Genomic DNA, 25213 nt, shown 5'->3' on the forward strand with positions numbered 1-25213 from the left:
AAATTCCTGACCCAACTAAGTCATCATAAAAAAGGACTATGTAACTGTGGATCCATCATTTGGGTAATGACAAATTCTATGGTCGTTATACAATAGAACTTATGACTAGGTCAAATGCTGTATGGCGTGTTTCATACCAATTGTTCTTGTTGCACTGATGTTTGCTATGGATAACTCTGTTTACCTGACCTAGATATAGGGCTCAAGGCGGGTGTGACCGGTTGACAGGGAATGCTTACTCCTCCTAGGCATCTGATCCAACCTTTGGTATATTCAGAGGTCTGTGTTTGCCCAAATCTTTATTTTACATTGCTTATACGAGTTCGTTATCTTCCATATATATATCTATCTACATGTATCTATATATCTGTCTATCTATAATATTTGAGTCACATCACTCAATGTTTAGATGTTAAGTGTACGTTTGAAGCTATGAAATTAGGGTCAACATCCAACATGAAGATCAAAGATGATGTATGAAATGTAAGATCCTATCATTAAGAATCTTTTCTGCATATCATAAAATCCCTATCAGGAGATATTGCAAATGTTAAGTTTTCTTCAAAGCAGGTCAAATCCCGAGGTCAGTGGCACAAACTTTGGTAGGAAAGAAAAGGTCATGGTACAAAAAATATGTTTATGAAATCCTATTAGTTACCCCTCAAAAGTTATGAACAAGGTTAAAGTTTCTAACAGAAAGGAATATATATATATATATATATATATATATATATATATATATATATATATATACACACTATATAGTCGAAGGAGCTTTTGTTTTAAAAAAAAAGAACACACTATTGGAAAATTTGCATTTGGTTTTAATTGGTCTGGCCCTGTTACTTTTAAAACGAATTTTTCATTGATTATTGATTTATTCCCATATAAAACTCTCATGCCCTATTGTGCCCTCACCCTATCCTCTGGTATCATGGTTTGAAAAAACGTGAATATATTCTAGGTTAGGAAAACTTTAATGTAAATTTCCATCTTTTGGCGAAGTAATCCTTCAGATGAATTCTAAAGATATTTCCTATAAAACAGCACCCAATATTGTAGTGCCATCCTACCCCGAGGGTCATAATTTGAATTGTGACTTCAACTTCAATAAGGATCATAAATGATGTACCAGGGTATCACGTATTATGTCAAGCAAAGAGTTCGTAAGATATTGAGTAGATATTATCCTACCATACGAGCATCTAGAGTGATTGGAACTTTAACGTTGTGATATGATAATTCATGGGGGCAATCTACCTCTTAGGTTACACCAGTATACCAAATTTGCTGTCTGTCAAGAATATGGAAGAGGTAATATCGTACTTCGTCCGGTGTGACCCTTGATCATCTGACACGAAAAAGTGATAGGGGTCATATACTTCCAGGGGCAACCACTGCTTGGTAAATGTCAAGGAAGGATTTATTTAAATACTGACCGACAGATACAAAATAGTATGCCGTCTCTTTTTCAGTGGGAGGGGGGATAAAACGGTATCTCTAAGATAAATAAGAAACATGAAGTTACAGTTTTTAATATTTTCCAAATCAAAAAATATTCTTACCGAAAACCTCCACCTCGCATATTTCAAGGAACACCCCACCGCCATTGTCTCTGTTTGTATAGAACCAAACATATTGGGCCGCTCCCCGGCATTCTCTCTCCAACACGACAGACAGAGTTTGATTTCCAGGATCCTGGTAACAGGTGTCACTGGGGACAGGTGTAGTCGTGTTTGACAGACGGATGGAGAATCCCTGTAATCTCTTTGTAGTATCTGATGGCCCTAGATAATGAGTATTCTTAAACTATATATCACAATGCAAAGTCTATTGGAAATGTTTTTCGATTAAATATCGACTATATCACAACCCTCTCATATATTCGATATCTAAGCTAAGCGCATCCTTTTAAAAATCGGTGTCAATCAAATACAGGTATCTTTTTTTCATTTAAATAGGTTATGCAACTCTTAATGTAACCAATCAGCTGATATCTGACACACCAACGAACTATTATCCTATCGCGCATGCTAATTGGCAACAATGGACATTTTCCATCTCTGTCAGTCCGGTAAATCAGTTTTTCGCAATTTTTTCGTCATACTTGCAGATGGTAATTTAATTTTTAGTACATTGCCTTACCATGACATGTTACATATCAAATTCGAATTGTATGAGACTTGGACTTGATTGATTGTATCTTTTATAACGTCCCTCTTGGGATTTTTTCACTCATGGACACGCCACCAAGACCGGTGAATGGCTTCAAATTTAGGCCTGTGTTCGGCGCTTACGGCCATTGAGCAGTGGGGTTTATTTAGCGTGCCACACCTACTGTGATACGGGACATCCGCTTTTTAAGGTCATATCCGAGGACCCGTGGCATTTACACCTGATGTTAATTATTTGAAATATCTCTACTTTAATTTTGTTGATATTGTATAAAAACTAAATACATAGGTAGGAAAAGCAGCTCCAACTTTTCTGATTGTAGGGCAATTCCAAAATAGTAATATAATGTTAGACCCTGCTGTAACATATATGATATAAAGTCTTTAATCAGTATAGATACTTTCGGGGCATTTGTGTTTTAAGAACACATCTTTTTTAAGATTAAAATTTTGCTTAGATATGCAGAACAAGAAAATGGTTATTGCTTTATAGTTTCCATAACTTTTTTGATGTAAAACTTATACGGTACCAATTTTGATGCACCAGATGCGCATTTCGACAAATAATGTCTCTTCAGTGATGCTCAACCGAAATGTTTGAAATCCGAAATTACTATGAAGTTTTAGATCTAAATATAGCCCAAAACAGCGTGCCAAACAAGTGGAGCCAAATTCGTCCAAGGATAAGAGCTATGCATGATGGAGATAATCCTTAATTTTGAAATGAATTTCTAAATTTTATAACAGTAATTAAATATACATCCGTATTTTCAAGCTAGTGACGAAGTACTTAGCTACTGGGGAATACTCATGTAATACTCAGGTGATTGATAAGGACTTCTTATATTATAAACTAATTACGTAATATTTAACACCATAAGCTATTTCGTCATTAAATATTTTTCTATTACGTTGTGGTATGAGTGAGATATTCTTGAGCGGGACGTTAAACAATATACAACCAACCAACAAGTTTTCTAATGGAATGAAGAGGATAATAGATCGAAAGAAAATTATTTTGATGATAAAAACTCAGAATCTCTTCTAAAAAAACATCAAACAGCATTGCTTGTTCTAGTTTTGTATTTACAAGTAATTAGTCATGGCTGATCAGTCACTTAAGCACATCACTGTGTAAATAATATTTGAATGTGTGATATAATAAGTAGGGATTTTACTGATTACTTACTGTCGTTTCTATACCATATCTTAACAGATTTCAAATTATAGATATCTCCTAAGTCAACTCTGAGCCACGCCTCTCTTTGTCCGGGTGCTGTGTGCATGCAGTACGTGTAAGGATTCTGTGTCTTGTCTCCGTCCACTGTCTTGTTTGGATATCCTCCCCATTCTACAGAACTACTCACAGCCTCCGTAACTCTGGGCCTGACCAACTGATCTACTCAAGAAAAGAATAATCACAGTTTCCAAGCAATAGTTCACTTGCTTAATTCAACATGATGAAAAGTTTCAGGACATTGTTTTCCATCCATATTTGTTATTTCCTTACAGAACATTGTTTTCCATCCATATTTGTTATTTCCTTACAGAACATGTATTATTTAGTTGTGTGAAAATAAAGAATAAAGCATAAACGTTTTTTACTGTTGTTCCTGCTCATTAACATTAAACTTTTTGCCTATCACGCCGCCTATGACGTAACAGTAGGATTTGCTTTCGACGCTGAATGATGACGTTACCCTTTTCCCCACAGCGCTTTGGAGTTGACTTGTGAAAATTCGGAATTTTTAACACATTTCTTCACTACGTTTTCCATTGTTATATATTCTGTTAGTTTATCGCGGAAAGTTCTGATAAAAGCTCAAACTTTAAGACTATCGAATCGGGAGTGGGAGCAAGTGAAAAATTACGATAAATGTGGGACAAAATATTTTCTTTTGAAAAGATATCTAGTCCAAAATTTGCCTTTTTTTCTTATTATTTATTTTATTTATTATTCTACATGTATGTAAACAGAGAAATGCCACGAATGAATAAATTTTTATCTACTAGTATTAATAAAAATCATATCATTATACATGTATCTACATTTCCAATGGATTTTTCCCCTTCGATATGTTCTGTATATTATTTGTGTTAATTCAAACAACCTTATCATAAAATTTCACCTTGATTTCAAAGAAAAAACGTAATCAATGCAGTTTTAGACAAGGTTTAACATATTCATCTGTACTGACGACTGATTCAAAGTTTACTTAATAAAAATAAACGAATATAAGTATATTCATATAAGTATATATAGGTACTACATCAGGTTTTGTAAATAAGAATTATCCTATGTAGTGGAAATTTTTTTTACGCATGCATGAATTCTCTTCAATGTTCAAAACAAGATGTGAAAAAAGCAAAACACTGCTGTACATTACACAGTCCGTATCCATATGCCGCGCCCTATGTTTTTTGGGGGAGGGTGTGTGCTTTAGAACAGAAAATACAAAAATGCACTCTAGCCACCTTGCAATTGTTTTTGCGGTGTTCTGCATGTTCCGATTAGGAGCTGTGTCAGTGCGAAGCCTCACAGGCACGTAGCATCGTCTTTTCAACAACATAAAAATGGAGGGGAAGGGGGGGGGCAAAGATGGCTTGTCTAAAATTTTTGACAAGGAAATAAAAATAGGGGAGGTTGTCCGAACTTCAAGTCCTAATTCGTGGAAGGGGGGGTGTCCAGCTACTAAAACTGCCTCAACCTCCGCCCGACTGCGATTAATTAGATAGTGTGTGTATGTCAAACATGTTAACGTCTCCAAAAAAATATTGGTCTGAACAGAAATTTATGAGAACATGTCGTAACTTATCACAACATTTGTAATTGTATTAAAATGAATTTAAAACTACACTTATTTTCCTTCTATTATAAAAATCGGATGAAACGGCCCATGTCAAGCAGTCATAATGTGATATAAGAAAATATAAAATTTATGGTATAATAATCATTTGATAAATACTTACATGTACACATTGTACTTAACAACTGATCCAGTGAAACACTCAATTTATAGGCAACTTAAGTATATTGTCTCTCTACATTTAACATACATATCAGCTAGTTAGTGTACCCACTCTTAAAATTGGTTAAGAGTAATGATTACATGAATCTTAACCAAAACCCAGTCTTCAGATGTTTGATAAATGAATCATCATAATTGAGTGACTTATTAGAAAGATAATTCAAATTCTCGATGAATCTTCTCGTGTTTATTTTGACATCATTCATTTTGCAAATCATTTTATGCGCTGGAAGATGCGCATTTTACTGGTAATTGTATCTTAATTAAATGGTAGAATATTTACATTTGCGCATTTGCCTTGTTACAGTGTATCTATGTATGATTACGCAATATTTCCCGTCTACCAGTGCGCCCGAGTCTTGATAAATATATTATCCCGCGGTTCGCTAGTAAAAGCGGGAAAATTATGTATACACGTTATAGTAGCGTGTTTGATAAAGTTGTTTTGCTCCATTATAATACTGACCAATATAGGGGGTAGTATACTGTCACGGGGAGTAAGCGGCTTTGTTAGACAGGTCACTTCATGCGGATAAGACAACTTTCGCTATTTTCAGTTTTCATATAGCATTTTATATATTTGTAAAGTGTGAGGTCCGTCACACTACCCCTGCATCATGGAGCAATCGCATCAGATACAGGTTTCCTAGAGTTTTTCACGATTATTATCGTTTTATTTCTAGGTTTTTCCTGGCCGACTCTGGTGTTCACAAAGGGGGTTGATGTACTATTAAATGCAATTGTACTAGTATATTTATAGGAACGGCATTGTGTATTTTCACTAACATTTGTGTATAAGTCTGAATGATAAATGTGCACGTCCTTCAGCGTACACGGCTGGCTGTATGCTTTGTACTTAGATGTTGAGTTATGTTAAACAGTGTTAAATACATGTAGGTAGTAAAGTTAATACTTACACGAGCTTTATTTACAATCGATACACTACATGTGGCCAGATTGGCAAATAAATTTTATTGGGATTAAAATTGATGGGCTGGTGTTCTTTTCCTTAAACATATATTTCTTTTTATTGAATCTTCAATTTAAAAATAATAATAATAATTGCATATATCTTAACAAAAACTCAACCAGTCTTACTTTCGTTTGAATCTTCTCGTGTGTGTGCATTTTTTTTTTTATAGCAGATTCTGTTGCATAGATCGTTTTATTCTTTGGAAGATGTTCTGACAATGGTAAATGTGATTTTTTTAAATTTCATCCTTGGTTTTACTCTTCTCGTTACATGTAATTTTCATTTTATACAGTATATAATTAAGCAGTGTGGTTTTATGGCTACGTAATACTTCCTGTCTTCACACGTGTTCAATCGGAGTTTTGAAATGCACGGGTTTTACGAGGAATTATCAGTTCAAAGCGGCATGGTTTATCTGCAAATTCTACCTGAAACTTAGCCAAATTGAAGGCGCACCCCCCTCTTTTATTAAGAATTGCTACTTATTCTGTCATTCATCTTTCATTTATTGCAAAGTAAAAAAAAAAATAAAAATAAAATAATAATTGTCTTCGATAAATCAATGAATTCACTTGCGAAAAATAACGATAAACAAAAGGAAAGATTTTGGGGCGAGATCAAAAGTTCAATGTCTGACAAAAAACTAAATTCACATAGTTTTTACCAAGACCCCTCCCCCCACCCCCATAAATTAAATGATGACTGTGAAACTACTCGTTTAACAAGTAAAGGCAAACAACTAGTATAAATAACACTCTGTATACATTTTCCACCGTTTATTCACAAAAGAAAGTGTACATTAAAACTATTTTAAAATGTGATGTTATCATGTAGTTTTTACCAGAAACTTGGTTTTTTTTCTCTTTCCACTAATATGTAATCGATGTCGGATGCCAGAAACTTACGGAAATTTTCACCCCCTCCCCCTAAGCTAACTATTTGAATTTAGATTTTTATCCGACATCGATCTAGCCCCTTACATATATACTTCATTTTGCCAATCATTTCATTTAAAATCTAATAAAATGTTAGATTTCGTGTCCATTACTGACTTCATTTGTTTCGGTAAATTTCTATGTAATATGATTTTTTAAGGTTGCGTATTCTGTGCGTCTGAGTTTTTAAAGGCACGGTTTTGACTAAGGTCTCTTTATCAACACTACAAATGACCAATCGAAAATGTACACACATTTCCTTTCTCTTTTAAAATAAGAATGCTGTTGTGTCCACCTCACAGGCGAATACATATACATTTGTCTTTTAAAAAATATTTACCCCATTTTTTATGAGACTTTGTTTGATATGCATAACTTATGCATACCATGAAATTCATGATGTAATTTGTGTTGGATTTTTAACCTCACCCCCCCCCCCTTCTTTCTGATGCTACTTTAAAATAAAATTATCATTTTCCTGACGATCAGTAATATTCATAACCCTGTACGTTTATAATATATTGAAATAATCAAATAAAATAATAAAATCAAACATGAATAATTCCTCTACAATACCGCGTTAGATTTTCCCGTCAGTAAACAATAGAGCTGCGTTGCAGTAGTGTATCCCCTAATCTATCTCTATGCTACTGTTGAAACTATCAAATAAATCTGGCAAATGGCTCATTTTATCACTATTTTGTCTTACAACCCAAGATATTAAAAAAATAACACTTTTCGCTGTATCAATGATAAAACGCAGTAAAAACAACTGCGCATTGAAAGTGCGTTAAAGTGCGTGATTGTGGGGCAAAGGTATATGCGTTAAAGTGCGTGATTGTGGGGAAGGGGGTTAAAAATTGTTGTGTACTAAAGTGATTTCCTAAACACACAGAACACCGGAAAAACACTTATAAACAGATATATTCACATATACGCAGAACAACTTACAAGGGGTTAACAAAAACAATGACTACAATGGTGCGCAATAAAATCCCCGTCCGCTTGCCTAGAGTTCGCGGGTAAGAGAGAGAGAAAACACGTGCAGGCTCATAGGACTCCGAGCCCGACCAGAAATACTAAAAACCCACCCCCCAATTTCACTACACTCCCCCCTGTTTTGAGGAGGAATGTCCCAATTCCGATAAAATTAAACCTGCAGCACTGTAGCTTACAATAGATACATACAATTTACAAATAAATGAATGAATTACACCTATGATTTACAGTACGATAAACTTTACTCTATAACATCATAGCAATTTAGCAGTCCACAAAGTTCACAACACAGAAAGTCACGGTCACACAACGCATCACAGAAAATCCAGTAACAGGAAAGTCATATCACAGAGTCACATACGGTCACAAACTTTCCACATGAAAACGTCACAGTACAGGCATCATCTTGGACATCGGACACGGCACATCACACCTGAGGACATCACGTTTTCCAGGTCAGCAGATCCGGAAACACCACAAGGAAATACCCCTGCCCAAGAACGGCTGGGTTACGACAGCCTAATCTACCCTCCCCCGCATTTCGGGGTACTGTGTGCATGGAGGAGTTCACATCCCTCACATAACTCATTTGCTTTCTTTCGTACCCTCTTGCGATGACCAAACCTGGGTTGTCCCTGGTTCACTGTTAGTTGAACCTGGGATGCATAGCCATCATCCCACGACCAATGGATACTCGTGAAGCCACAAGCAACAAACCCATCCCGTTCATTGCTTAGACGTTTATCAGGAGGAAGCCTCTCAGTCAGAGAAGGAACAGTGCTATCCCACCAGGCTGAACGGGACAGAGCCACAAACCCCGCATTTGCGGGGTCATCTCCACGAGACGCAGACACAACACACCCTCCATCACACCAACACACAATGGTACATTTATCAGATGCCTTGGGGACAGACACCCCATGGAACTGATAGGCCACTGCTTCAATCATGGCTGGGGCATTGGTAATGATTAGACTATGCCAGTCAGCAACGGTCTCTAACACTACAACTGAGGCCTGCATGCTTTCACTATTGCATGGAATACCAACACAGCCCTCATCACAAACATCCGCGCATGCATCGATTCCAACCTGGAATAATCCAGACTCACTAACACGACACTCAACTGCATCCTCGCCCCCAGACTCGTCCTCTGCATCCGAGTACTGGCCATCAACAGAATGCAAGACCAGAGCCCGTACCACATCAATTTCCCGACGTCCAGCACCACTGGTCCAACCACTCAAACTCAGCTGATCATGAGCTGAGAGAGATGATATACCGATCACACCAGACCGTGCCTCAACCAGACACCCCGACTCGATTGTGGAAGGATCATCATCCACATCGCAGAACACATCAACAGCCATGTCAACATCAAAACCCAGAGAACACCCAGAGCTACCCCGAGAAGTCATATCACTATGGCAACCAACACTATCCCCGGTGTTCTCCAGCCCACCACCCTGGTGACTAACCCATGCCTCAGTGTCCTCCGGCCAACCACACAGCTTTTCATCTGCGCCTGGCAGCACCCCTGTCTGCGCCGACCATGTGTCCCTGACCCCTACTTCACTCCGGGCCCTCTGAACAACCACACCCGTCGACAACAAAACACTACTGCCTAACACAGACACACAACTACTTGGTTTCACTGGCATCCTGACCTCATGACATGCACTGTCGACTACTGACCTTGCTGTAATGGAGCTACCTAATAAGGGTTTACGGAGCACATGCCCCGACCTATTTTGAGCCCCGGTCCCTGGATATTGACCAACTAACACGCACTGACTAGACAACTTGGGACCATCCCTACTAGCAGCCTTGCAGTCTTCTGTACTGACATGCCTAACGAGTGGAGATCTCAACCTTGACCTGCTATGTCTAATCCCACGTCTAACTGGCGAGAGACCGAAACGCATACCCCTATCTGCATTGCCCATAGGCCTCACCGGCACCTCACTCGTCTGCAACTTCAACTGTGATGCACCAACACCTGACTGACCCTGCGAGATGCACTGGTGACATGGGGGCCCTGAGGAACTCTCGTTTGCATAGATGGGCAAATGATGGGGATACTGAGGTTGGTCATGACTACCACCACTACTAGTGCGGCTAATGTAATAGGTGTTTTCCAAAGATACCGACCCATTACTGCTGAGGACTCTATGGCATGGCTCACCCACCAAGCTGGGCCAACCAACTTGCTCGTCCAATATAACTGGCAGAGTTGGTTCAGGGTACCCCCCTACTTGACCTACGGACAAGGTATCCCAACCTGGATTTAAAGATGAAACCCACAAATCACCCCTGGGCAGAGGCCCTGGGGAAGAGTTACCTACATTCCCAGGACACCCCACTAACTGCTGATCCACTACTATGGAACTGTCGTCACCCCTACTGTTTGTCCTGGACATTACCTGACTGATCATGTTACTAACATTGTCAGTCAACTGTGCAATCTGATTCTCAAAAACCTCTTTCATGGCCCCTAATTGGGTCTCTATCATCAGAAGCCGACCTTCCAGCGCCTGTGACATATTAACTGACCCAGTCCCATGTCCCTGGCCTGAAGCTACGACGGCGCAGGTGGGCAAAATATCCTACCGGCGACGCCAATAAAGTGATTTCCTACACACACAGAACACCGGAAAAACACTTATAAACAGATATATTCACAAATACACAGAACAACTTACAAGGGGTTAACAAATACAATGACTACAATGCTGCGCAATAAAATCCCCGTCCGCTTGCCTAGAGTTCGCGGGTAAGAGAGAGAGAAAAACACGTGCAGGCTCAGAGGACTCCGAGCCCGACCAGAAATACTAAAAATCCACCTCCCAATTTCACTACAGTACTATTCAAACATGTCACAATTTAAATACCTATCTTTTAATACGTGCGAAGTTTGAATATCTGAAAGAATGTAAACTTACCGTAGGACTGCACGTAAATTAAATAACCGATCTGGATGCACAGAAACGCGGGCGACTTCATCTTTGTTGCACAAAAACCGCTATTCAACAAGGAAGAAGCTTGCTTAATTTCATTTGAAGTACACTCAATCCACTTCATCATTTTCGTGACTAGTATGTCATTTTTTTCTTCATTTTTTTCAAAATATAATGTATTCTGTAGGTGGATGAAAATTTCTGTTGTTACAGGAATTGTCTCGCCAAAATCTCCATATAATTTGATGGGATTTCTTATATCGGTACATAATGAGATATATTTTTATGTAAATACTTCAGGATTTTTGATGTACAGTAAAACTCGCATATAGCGAACACGGATATAGGAAAATTACGGCTATAGTGAAGTGACATCAATTTCCCCAGCAAATTCTTTATCTCTTCTATAGAAAAATCTGCGTCTGTAACGAACACGGATATAGAGAATTTACGCATGTAACGAAGTAAATTCCCATTCCCCTTGAATTAACAATGAACGTAAAATCATCTTTTATAACGAATTGTTTGTTTGTTGTTGTCGTTTTCATTTTAAACTCGCTATGATTTTTAACAATTGCTTGTCATTGTCATAAAGGATCCACACTTGTTAGGACATTTCTGTTTGTAGTTTTTTCAGAAGAGGTTGTTAACGCAAAACAATTCTTATATATACGTATAGCAAATATATTATCGGTATTGTTTGCTATTCTCGTTAATTAAATATAAAGTTTGATTACATTTATTTTATCTCACATTCCTATATCTTTGTAAAGCAACAAGTACATGACAACTACGATAGACTGCTAGTATTGCACATACTTTTATTGACATTTTTCTTTCAACATGATCTTGCGTGACTTAATAATCCAGTAAGATAAATTACCATATATAAATCAGTGTGTTAATTTTTCTTAAATACAATATAGACGTAAGTATATCGATTGCTGCTTTCTTATACAACTGATATACATGTAGAGCAAATCAATTTCATAACAAATTCGTTATATTTGAATTATGTAATCGCTATAAACGTGTAGCGAATTACGTTTATAGTGAAGTTTTATAGAATGTCCACAGAAATTCGCTATATCACATTTTTATTATAGTTATTTCACTTCCATTCGAAACACTTCATCATTGTCGCGACTGCTTCTTAATCATTTCTTCATTACAAACATTCAATGTGTTGGCATATGCGTTCAAATGTCGCATAATGTGTCTGAACACACTTTCTGTTATCCGTAGATGTTTTGTGACAATGTCTGAAGGGTTTAGAAGTACTTATATGTACGGTGAAGTAGCTCCAACATAATATATTATGTAGTTTAATCACCATCTTGTCTTCTGGCAAGGAAGTAAAGTATAGCAGATTCTTTTTGACAACGTTAGTAAATAACAAGGCTCTCGCTAAAAGGGGTACTCCCTCCCAATAGAATTTTTGGTAAGAAAACATGCTTAAGAAATCAGATATTCAAGACTATTTACAGTTTCTCCATCCAATAACTTTTATCTTCTATACCCATTTCTCATCACATCATCACCTATTATCATATATCTGAAATTAAACATGTGAAACAGAAATCCATGAACGATGAAAACTCCTTCACAATGTCTTCCCAATATGCGCCACACAACACTTCTTATGAAGTACAGAAATAATTGCATATACAGGATGTCTCAATATACATGATGTCATGTCATGTTTCTAACGAACATTGGATAACACAAAATACATAGTAAAACTACATATTCTTTTCAATTTTATATGGCAGACATTAAACAGCAAAAGCTTAAAGATTACATGACGTGCTCTTAGATGAAATTACGTCCAATCTGGGTAATGGATATGTTAAGAGCTTGTCTACGAGAAAACCATGCAAATATATAAAAATCAGTATATGCACCCAGGGGTGCGTGAGCCGAGTTGCATGGGATACATTGTAAAGCCAGGTATAACGTGGTATATTTATAATTGTGAAGAACTAATTTCAGTTTTAAACTTTTCGAGTTACTGTCCAGAAACCATATTTGTCTGAAGTTTTCAATCTATATTCGGTCACTGTGACCTTGACCTTTGTTCTCCAAAATCAATAGGGGCCTTGCTTTGCTGGTATCCAACAATATATCCAAGTTTCATTTGATTCAAATTAAAAAAAAAATCGAGTTATCCTCCGGAAACCAAAATCCTTTTGGAATTTTAAATCTACTTTCAGTCACTGTGACCTTGACCTTTGACCTATTTTCTCCAAAGTAAATAGGGGTCTTCCTTACCTGGTACATAACAATATCTTCAAGTATCATTTGATTCGGATTTAAACTTTCTGAGTTATCATTCGGAAACCAAATATTTCTGAAATTTTCATTTTATATTCGGTCACTGTGACCTTGACCTTTGACCTTTTTTCTCCAAAATCAATAGGGGTCTTCTTTACGTGGTACTCAACAATATATTAAAGTTTCATTTGATTAGATTGTAAACTTTTTGAGTTATCATCCGGAAACCAATTGTTGACGCCCAGCCGCCCACCCGCCCGCCCGCATCACCAAACTAATAGCCGAGTTCAACTTCGTTGCAACTCGGCTAAAAATGAAGGAAATGGTGGTCATCAATATCATTTCTAATCATTTATATCATTGGAGTATATGGTTGGAATAATTATAATTCGAGGTCAATTTATTGATAGGTCATTTCTATTTTTAGTAACAGCGCATTCTGTATTTACACGTGGATTAGTCTTTGAACACAAGAAAAATCCTTAAATATTAGGGTTTTATTTTTTTTTAAAAATGCAAATCAATTCTGAAGACTTATGAAAAGAATGGATTTTTTATGATATTTCCATGTAAACCATTTATAGAGATATCATGTTTGAAATCATAAGTGTCCATTTAGAGATTACATGGAACCTAAAATTTGGCATTGTGCCAAACTTTTTCGTTTTGTGTTATATGGTCAATTTTGAAATAGGTGTTGCTGCAAAAGTAACGCTTAAATTTCTTTAAAAGTGTATAATACTTAAATATCAAATCCTTGTCTGTAAAATATTTATCAAAAATTGTACTTTTGACTTTTGGCCGTTTATTTGCAATTAAAATTTGAAAACTGACAAAAATGAATATTTGTAAGCATGTAAAATTATCTTTTAAAAGATCAAAGATTTAAAATTTGTGATATTAAATGCATGAATTGTTTGGACATTTAATTTTATTTATAGATTTAACATTTCCTAATAAATAAATCCCAGTAATCTACTATTTTATATGAAAAAGGGGGTCTTTTAATGAAATAGACCTGTTGCTGGAATTACCTCCCCTTTGATGCACTCTTCATACGTAGAAGGTATAAAAATGATAGCAATATCATGAAATGTTGGGATTCCAACTTGAAATGGGATTTGAAAATTTGTACATCATGTGTATGTGATATCAGGGAAAGACATAACAGTATCTGTGAATGTAATCCAGACATTTCTAAATATTGGCAGGGTTTAAAAAGTATCCAGTACTTCGTCCTGTTATACTGCACACTAGTGCTAGTGGTCAGGCATTTTGTCATTGAAGAATTGAAAGCGTTCTTTTCTTGGTAATTCATGCATTAACTGAGAATGCTTAGATGTTATATAGAGGAAATCAAAGAAAATATGCATCTATAGTCAGTCCAGATGGAGCATGTGAGGATCTAGTGCAACCCCCCCCCCTCCCCGAATTTGCAAAATGTATTTACCATCATGATTGATGAAAAAGAATTGTTATTAGTTTACATATATGTGCTAAGAAATGAGGACAGGACAAAATAACAAAAGTGTGAAATAAAAATGCATAACGTGTTCTCAATTAAGAATGTATACTGTAACAGTTTGCTCGGTATCTTTCTTTCTTCAGCTAGTGCTCAATCTAACAGTATGACAAACTACTGTATGTGTTTAGGCAGGACAGACTATACCAGCCGGATCAGGTATAAACAATACATTTCATTACAAATTATATTTCCAATTATTACAAGCGAACTTCTTTACTTTTGTGCGAATTCGGACGTTGTTATTATCTTACTTTCATCTTCGGTGCAATGTATGTTAGTATTTAAGCTATATTTCATTTGTACGTGTAATGGTGTTAGGAGTGGAGTGCGAATGCAAAGAATATTTCTGTATTTAGATCTATTCAACATTATTAATTATTTTATGATTTTAACAAGATCATTCACTATCTAAGAGTATTTTACCATTACCACCCCTCTCCTCTCAATATAATGTTTATAATCATTAATTTCCGGTATTGAATATGGCTGCTTCAAACCCTTTCGCATGGATTTAGAATGTAGAATAATACGCTACATGTAAGAACATGCACATTCCTTTTAGCTCACCGGGATGACTATCCGGAGATATACATGTATTGTAATGACCCCAGTGTTGGCGTCGGCGCCACTTTAAGGAAACACTTTAACCTGGGTTATATCTTCTAAACCAAGGGGGTACGGTTTTAATATTTACCTTATTGATTCCCCATAAAGAGACCTTTGATGTGGTACCAAGACTTTCGACCTTGTGACCTTGACCTATTTTAAAAAAAAAGAACTTCAACCTGGGCTATGTCTTTTGAACCAATAGGGATAGGGCTTTGATATTTTACATATATAGATGCCTCATGAAAAGGCCTTTGTTTTGGTATAAGACATTTGACCTAACCACCTTTGCCTTGAACTTTGACGTATTGTTCAAAAACTTTATCTTGGTTATATCTTTTGAACCAAGAGTGATAGAACTTTGATGTTTCAAACATAGATGCCATTTCTTTTGTTACCAGAACTGTCAACGTCGACCTTGGACTTTTACCTATTTTTCTAAAAATTCTACCCTTTTGAACAAACGGTAAGGTACAGGCATCTGGTAACTTTTGTTTATATGTACATATTAAGCATGTTATTTGATTGTTTAAGGGTTGCTGTTCATTTTTTTTTTCTGGGTACTTCATTTGTTAAAGTTTGATGACATCTAACATTCCTAACCACAAAGTACTTTTTACCTAATATATTGTACCTGACAACTTCATATGACGTGTTAACTGTCCCGAGGAACAGATAAAGATTTGGGGTATTTTTATACTCTGGATATTTATTAAGTTCTGTCTTCACACAAGTTTTACTTTTGAACTTAAAGCACGTCAGTCTTGAAATTGGTCTAAATGTTACTATGGTAACAATTTCATTTGTTTTAGAATATCTGAATATTGTGACTCTCATACAACTTTTCAAAAGTTACATTGCTGTCTGGTTTAGTATTTGCGATTGAGTTTGATTATTTCAGAATGTTTTCAATAACCAGTCAGATTTAAAAAAAAAAATCCTTATTGTATCCATGGGAAAAGCAAATATATGAAGAAATATGATCCAATTGCTTGTGGTATATCTAAGTCTCTGTAGGACCACAATGTAAACTAGTCATTTGTACTAATTGTGATATCCTGTCTAAATAAAAAAATATATATAGCATAATATAAATTGGCATGAAATTTGTTTTTAAAAATTGCATTTTAAAAGTACACAAATATCAATTTTGTTAAATTACAACTATTCATACGATCCATATTTTTTTAAAAACGTTATTTTTTTTAAATTTTGCAATATGTCACCATGGCAACCAGGACCCATAGCAACAAAAAATTATTGATACGTACTTCTGGTCATCTGATGTGAAATCATAAAATTATATAAGACTTGATAAGATAACAAGGACCATGCATGGCAAACAGGTTTAGGTGGTTACCAGAAAAAAAGCTTTACAAGCAGGAAAAAAATGCCCAACTTGAAGTATTAATATATTTGCATTTATGTATTAATATATTTACTATTTACTATAATCGAGAGTCCAAAGACAGATTTTTGATATATCGTAAAAATACTTTTTCTCTATAAGATGAAAGTAATTTTGAAATTGATAAATCAAAGCGTTACATTTTGACTACTAGTTAATTTAAAAGTTATCATTTTCTGCAATTTATCAAAATCTGGAATAGTGCCAAATTTGAGACCTTTGTGCACTTAAACGGAAGTAAAATTTTTAGAGTCGCACTAAACAATATGAATATGTATATCCAGTTGTTTTACAAACTGTGTCAATTTTTAAAAATCCATTATCTTTAATCGTTGGGAGCGGGGGAGGGGGGGGGGGCAGTGGTGGATCTTTTATTTCAATTAACATTTTACATTTCCACTACAATTCACGACAACCCTGGCTTTAAAAACGAAAGGGGGTGGGGGTGGGGGGGGGGGGGGGGTAAAGCAGCCTATCTACTGAACGACCTCGGAACGTAAAAATAACCAACTTTGCATGCAAGGTGACGATAACGAACATTAATCAATCTCATAACTCCTACAAGCAATACAAAATAGATAGTTGGGCAACACGGACCCCTGGACACACCAGAGGTGGGATCAGTTGCCTAGGAGGAGCAAGCATCCCCTGTTGACCGGTCACACCCGCCGTGAGCCCTATATCCTGGTCAGGTAAACGGAGTTATCCGCAGTCAAAATCAGTGTGCCAAGATCGGCTTAACAATCGGTATGAAACACGTCAGACAGCATTTGACCCAATGCGAGGTTGTATTGACGAACTAGATCGTTATAACAATCATAGAATTTGCGAAATGCTGACTTCAATCGAGACTGTTGAAACCCCTGTACCATCAACTTGTTTGTCAGTAGCTTACCTCGATTTAAAAACTGACTATACCCAGAACAAGCTCTTGCATATCGAATCAGTTGAGATATATAAACACCATATGCAGTGGTGATAATGATAATGGAATATTGCTACACAAATATGGGAAGTTGACGATGGAGAAGCTGAAATCATCCCGTTTGTCATACAGTTGAGTTGTCAGTTTGCCGTTAATGTCTACTTTCAATAAAATATCTAAGTGTGAAGCAGAAGTGGACGACCTTGTGGTGTTCTTTTTTTCGAGCTCACAGGGATATATCAAATCGACATCTGAATGAAAGCTATCATTGTTAATAGACAAAACGCCATCGATATATCTAAAAGTCGAATTAAAGGTCACCGCGAGAGATTTTTTCTTCTTACGTTAAGTTTTTGAATAAATTCTGCTTCATATGAATATAAAAACAGGTCAGCTAACAAAGGAGCACAATTCGTGCCCATGGGAATTCCAACAGACTGTTGGGAGACCTGATCACCAAAGACCACAAAGATATTGTCAATGAGGAACTCTAGCATATTTTTTATTTCAACTTCAGAGTACTTGTGCGTGGAATCGGAGTGGTGTTTAACAAAGTAAGTTTTTGAATGACTGATCACTAGATGCAAGGTGAAGATAACGAACAGTGATCAATCTCATAACTCCTACAAGCAATACAAAATAGATAGTTGGGCAAACACGGACCCCTGGACACACCAGAGGTGGGATCAGGTGCCTAGGAGGAGTATATGAATATGAATATTTCCGTTTTCCGATTTTGTTGAAGAAACAACTGTCTATGATGTCAAAAAGCCTAGTCTTTAATTTATCGTGAGGAATGGTCGTGTATAGTGTTGAAAAGTCATAGGTTTTAATGCTATTGATTTGAGAAAAATTCTGTGATTTCAAGTTTACTAAAAGTTCTTTAGAATTTTTTAGAATCCACATTTGATTAACATCACTTCTAGCATATGTAGTTGCACATTTAATAATGAAATGGGACTGACACATTTTTGCTACGTGCCTGATAATTTGTTTTGCCTAATTGAATATTTGCAATGCAAGAAGAGCTGCAAATTGATTTAAAGAAAATTTTATTTTCAAAAGATTGAATCACACGAGAAATATTCCGACAGAAATACCTGTATTACACTACAGATATCAATTGAGATATCAAGTTGTTCTATTTATTGGCACTTTATGAACATAGCAACAAGTGATTTTCTCCATTGTGAAATGATAAGTTGATAATGTACATGTATGCGTCGGTTGCACATGCAATTTCAGGCATGTGTTTTGTACATGTATTTTTGTTGTGAAAAATATTGATAAAAAATCAATAATGAGGAATTTCTGATATACTAAATACATCTTGCATCATGACCTTACATTGCCTGCGAAGACGAACTGGCTAACATTACAATGACTTACTTTTTTCAAAATGGTGTGAGAGTTGTCTACTTTAATGAATGAAACTCCCTCAGAAAAGAAAGAATTTAAATATTTAAAAACATTTCATTATTCCGTATACATAATGGTATGAACAGTAACGCTTACATGTAGCACAGGGATATGCGTTCGCTTCATGACATGGATATCGTCAATTGGAGTCGAACTCGTACCATAACTTCGTCAAATACAAGACGAAAACATACGTAACAGTCTGATGCTCGCATTTAGAAGTCAGTGTAGTATGTCTTTACGATGACCTTGGAAGCAGATGTCCCGTGTTGTAGTGTACGTTGCCACGTTTGGGGAAACTTCTCTCGTACGGCCATGAACGCTAGGGATATGTTTGAATTTGTAGTATTTCGTCTACATCTAGTAACATTTCTAGATTGATTGATCAATTAATTGTATCTTGCTTAACGTCTCTCGAGAATTGTTCACTCATATGAAGACCTCACCAACAAAAGTGAAGGGCTTCAAATTTAGACCTTTGCCTGGCGCTTACGGCCATTGAGCGGTGGAGGTTCCTTAGCGTGCCACACCTACTATGACAAGGGATATCCGATTTTAAGGTTATTTTGGAGGACCCGAGACATTCACACCTGATGCCGAGCGTTTGGCGATGGAACAGTCACTACCTGTTTTAACGACCTAGGTTTGTCGAAGCCCGGATTCAAATCCCGGCCTTCCGCATGCGGGAGGGACGCTCTAACCTTTAGACCACCGCGGCGGTTTGACATCTCTAGAAGCAAATAAATTTCCGGAGCACTTGTTTCCGGACAGGATCTACATTGTAATTTTCTTGTATAGCTTTCCATCTATTTGCCAGATATATGGATAGCCTGCTACAAAATTTCTCATGGCGACAATCCCTGGAATTCATTGGTAACGTAAAATGGTACGCAAATCGGAACCCTCTGACTGAAATTCGCCACACTGTATAACTTTTAAACAGTATTATTGGTATGCTGTTCCATGATCTCACAACGCCAATGTGCACGTTTGCATCCATCTTAATCTGCTGATACGGTACATCTCCTTTGAGGCACTTTGTTTCTTTTTGAACACATCAAACAATTTCCGCCAATAGTGTTGGTCATCATGGGTGTGTCCTCATCATTAGGGCAATACCGGAGTACGAGTGCTAAACACACATTATTGAGCGAGTTATTTAGTGATTATTGATGCTAAACTAACCACCAAATCACTAGAAAAAAGTTTCACACGTTAGTTTTTGAATGACAAAGTGAATATAATGAGCTCTAAATCTTGGTGAGGTAAACAGAGCAATCCGTGGTCAAAACCAATTGGTAAATTAAGAACCGGCATAACAATTGATATGAACCATTGCAGTAAGCATTTTACCCAATGGCAGGTTGTATCCGTTGTATTAAAAAACCACACAATTTTTGCAAAACAATCACTAAAATGAGACTTCAACCACTGTAACACCAACATATCTGTCAGTAGCCTGTCTCGATTTAATAAATGAACACGCTCTGGCATATAAAATCGGGTTAGAAATATAAACAACATATCCACTCCATCGTATGTGGATCCAGACATCAAAAATAACTTTCAATGGATATGGGCATAGTAGTGTCTAAGCTCTTAATTTCATTGCACTGAGAATTATTTTCAACATTTAGAACAGACACCGTTTGTTTTTTTGTGAGGTAAACATCCTGCGCATATATCACAGGTATTGTAGTATACACAATTTCCAAATTAAGATTTCTTAATGAATTGCAAATGAAACACATATTTGGTTTTAAAATGGATAGATATAGAATTTTCGAAAGATACCTTGGTTGCATTTCCGATCAAGTGTTTGCTGCCATCCTGGTTGACAAGATCCTGGACAGAAACCATTCACGGGATTGCATGTTTTGTTTCCTGCGCAATGTCCACATTCCTGACTACAATTTCTGCCGTAGAATCCTTGTTTGCATTCTACAATAAGAATACCAGTTTCATTGATGTGTCCGTCGACAAAAACGAATGCACCAATGACTTTATAATCATAATGTGTATATACCTCCACCCAACCACACATTATCTAGAACAATTCCTGACTATAATTTCTGCAGTAGAATAATTGTTTGCAGGCTACAAATACGCCAACTCCTTATTAGTTTAGATATTACTATATACATTATATGTATATACTGCTTGTGTGACGACATTCATTCATCTTTTTTCAACATTGTTAATGATTTTCAAAAGTGACTGAAAAGGTTTACTTAAAAAATCAGAAACAAGTGTTGAAAGCTATTATTAAATCAAATTGAAAATACTCGTACTATTTTGCCAAGTATTAAAAGCACGGCGCAGTGCACACGTACAGTATGATGTCACCACCAACACTTATCGTGGATATGAGTGAAGGTCCAAAACAAAAAACAAGTTCAAACGAATCAAATACCGCGTCAGTGGACATCTCTTGGAAATTAGACTAATTATTCATTTGCTGTTTTACGTTCATTTCGAAAAAAAATCACGTATACGTTGAGAGATCGCTCGGTAAAGGAACAGTAACTATCTATTTGAACAACCAGGATGTGTGTGGGTGAGTGTATGTGGGTGTGTGTAGGTAGGTGTGTGTGAGTGTGTGCGTGTGTTTGTGTGATATATAATCAGTTGAGAGATATAAACAGCATATGCAGGTGATAATAGAACTTTGCGACATAAATATATCAAGTTTGAAGAATGAGTTGAAATTATCCCGTTTGTTGTAAAGTTCATATGTTTGTTTACCATTGGCAGATATGTTCAATAGAATATTCAAGCATGAGGCGGATTTGGAAGACTGTAGTGTCCCTTATTTCGAGTTCACTGAATATATCAATTTGCCGTACATGTATGAATGAAAATGATTATCATCAATACATAAAATATTATCGATACATCTAAATGTCGAGTTGAAGGCTACATCAAGATATTTTTTTCTTCCGATGTAGAAGCATTTAAATATATTCTACCTCGTAATAATATAGAAAGAGGTCAGGTTATAAATGAGCACAATTCGTTCCCATGGGAATTCCAACGGACCGTTGGAAGACCTGACCACCATAAACTATTAATATATTGTTAATGGTGAATTGCAGCATCTTTTTATATCAACTTCAAAGTACAAATTTCTTTAATTAATGAATATTTTGTGGTTGATTTCATTGCGATGATAACCCATTCCTTAATAGACACTCAAATTATCAAAAGAGACATAACATTCGAACACCAGCATCAATTTGAAGTTGATCTATTTTGCATAATGTGCCAGTGCAAAACCAAAATGTAATTTACACCGTGATATTAACTGTAGGTTTGTATATCTTATTAGAGTTATCTCTCTTGTATTGTTCATGTTTAGCGCAAGGGGGGGGGGGTAATTTTAATTGTTGAGTTACGCAACTTTGCATATAGAGGGCGCATATTGGAGCATTCTAGAAATTTATATATATATATATATATATATATATATATATATATATATATATATATATAATGTGCAGAATGATTATGACAATATCTATGGCCATTCAAAAATTATGAACGTGAAGGTCAGTTGATAAAAGTATGCATTGAGTTTGAAGACCAAAAATTAAACTGGGGTGCATATAATTTCCCCCCTAGATATATATACATATATATATATATACATATATATATATATATATATATATATATATATATCTAGGGGGAAATTACAATTATATTGAAATCGCGGGTCTTTTTTAAAAACAATTGAATTACGAGAAAATAGCAGTGGTGGACATGTCAATGCTATTAAAACTCATGTATACTGGGCTTCCTCAAGATATAAAGAATGCCTGTAGGTACTGGATGTTATTGTTATCAAAACACCTCTCTGGGGTAGCTCCATACCACAGGGTCTGCAGATGTCCCTCCACCTGATATATATTGTTAAATGTTTGATTGACAGGCAGCTTACAAATTGGGGGTAATATCTTAAAATTGGGTCTTTCATCTGAAACGGGATATCAGTTAGATACCGATCTTTGTTTCAAACCATCATATAAAAATGTCGGGAACAAACCTTTGTTACATTTTCGAGTTGGTGTTTGCTTCCATCCTGGTTTACATTCTCCTGAAGGACAAGAACCATTCACGTGATCACATGTATCATGTCCTTTACAATGTCCACACACACGACTACAGTTAGCGCCATAAGATCCATTTCCACAGGTACAATAATAGGAATTGTATGTCAGGGCCCGGTTTTTCGAAAGCTGATTAACTTTAACACAGTGTTAACTCGGTGTTAACTTCTGTGTTAAAGTTAACCATGTGATTAACTGTTTTTCAAAATGCGAGTTTGCGTTAACACTGTGTTAACGTTGTGTTAACTTTAATCCACCTCCAGTACCTGTGTTAAGTCTAAACACAGTGGTTAAAAATGGCCGCCTACTTCATTTTCTGTCCGCCTCAGACCAAAAATCATGAAAATTTCAAAGGCTTAGACAGTCTGAGGTGTGTATTCACACTATTGATGCTGAACTATGACGGTGTGTTGTTTATGTTGTCATAAATTGGTATATTCGTCAAATCTCATTAAATTTACCTAAGCGGAACAGCTAATGGAAAAAACTAGTACAGTTGGATGATGGTGTTACACTTTTCTGTCAGTGGCAATATCTTGCACGCATCTATATATACTTTTGGCAGAAACTTTCAATAAGGGGGGTGGTGTCAATAAAACTCGTATTATATTCACTTATATGAAATCCTGTAACAGGAGTCGAGGACCCATGCTTAAGATATAATTTTACCTAATTTTGGCTTCCAAATGTCAAAGTGTATCCAGGCCCTTAGTTCATGATGATAATCTCCATTGAAACACCAACTTTAAAAACACTATCGTCTGCACTGGCCTTGACCTTTTGAAAATCCCTTGTATCATTTACAACTGATTCAAATGAAGATTTGCATGCATGAAACGTACATACATGTATTTTCTTTTTGAAGGCTATCTAATATGAACAGTATTCAATTCAGGCTAATACAGAATAGTTGTTAACACAAACTTAGGAAGAAGAGTTTTTCATTGTTGATATTCCAGATTAATCTCCCTTAGTAGAAATGGAGTGGTGGATCAAGTGTTATGTTTAAAATAAAAAGAATATTAAAATAAATAAATGCATAAAAAGAACATAGCTATAAAATGCTATAGATATGTATGTGAACAGACTATCATAAGGTAAATTTATTTATCATTTTCTTCATGAATATCTTTAACTGTATTGGGGAAAATAAGACTTTTAAAGAGTATTAAAAAAAAAGAAAGTTAGATATTCTTAGAAATTTAGAATTTTTTATAGGCTAGCATCGTCGTTAAACCCCTCCCATAAATTTTGTCCAATTATGAATCAAACAATATAGAAAACCACATGTTTTATTTCCTAGTCCAAAACATGTAGCACCTCACCCCCTTATTTCTGACAACATACGTTTACTGTTATTTTTACATGCAAAGTCTGACACCCCCCTTCCCCGCTTTTTCATATCATAGCACTAGTGATTGGTAGTTGAAATGTAAGCTTGAACTGAACCCGTATATTTTACTGATAAAGGATGAAACCGACCCCCCCCCCCCATCACGCAACTTAGGATTTTAGGTTCGGCTCGTACAGAACAACTCATTTTAGGGGGGGGGGGTATAAATAATTTTGTTTTGGCTTGTCAAGTATTTTCAGACAATTGTGAAGTCAACTTGTTCGACTCCCTATAAACCCCCACTTTGATAAACTATGGAATGAGCCTGCTTTCTACAACATAAGCACCATTTTTCCCAACTAGGCTTCTAAAGGCCTAGTATATATCATTATATCCAATACCTCTGTGATTATTCAAATTGAATAGACTAATAAATGCATTTATACAAGTATAAGTGCATGGCTCACAGTCACTGTCATGTATTTTGAAACAAAACAATACATGAACATTTCATCAGCTATCTCCCACAAACAAGACTTTTATTTAC

The 25213-nt window shown here is 36.1% G+C and overlaps 1 protein-coding gene across 1 annotated transcript in view; it reads right to left on the reverse strand.

Annotated features, from left to right (window-relative positions):
• Nucleotides 1-25213, reverse strand: part of LOC130049630 (multiple epidermal growth factor-like domains protein 10) — a 52845-nt gene that overhangs the window by 12503 nt on the left and 15129 nt on the right. The window contains exons 7-9 of the mRNA XM_056147498.1: nt 21019-21165; nt 3364-3573; nt 1566-1787 (exon numbers count right to left, since the gene is read on the reverse strand). Of these exons, the coding sequence (XP_056003473.1) occupies nt 1566-1787; nt 3364-3573; nt 21019-21165 (579 nt within the window). The remainder of the gene's footprint in view (nt 1-1565; nt 1788-3363; nt 3574-21018; nt 21166-25213) is intronic.

This window comes from Ostrea edulis, chromosome 8 (assembly GCF_947568905.1).
Source record: "Ostrea edulis chromosome 8, xbOstEdul1.1, whole genome shotgun sequence".
NCBI lineage: Eukaryota > Metazoa > Mollusca > Bivalvia > Ostreida > Ostreidae > Ostrea > Ostrea edulis.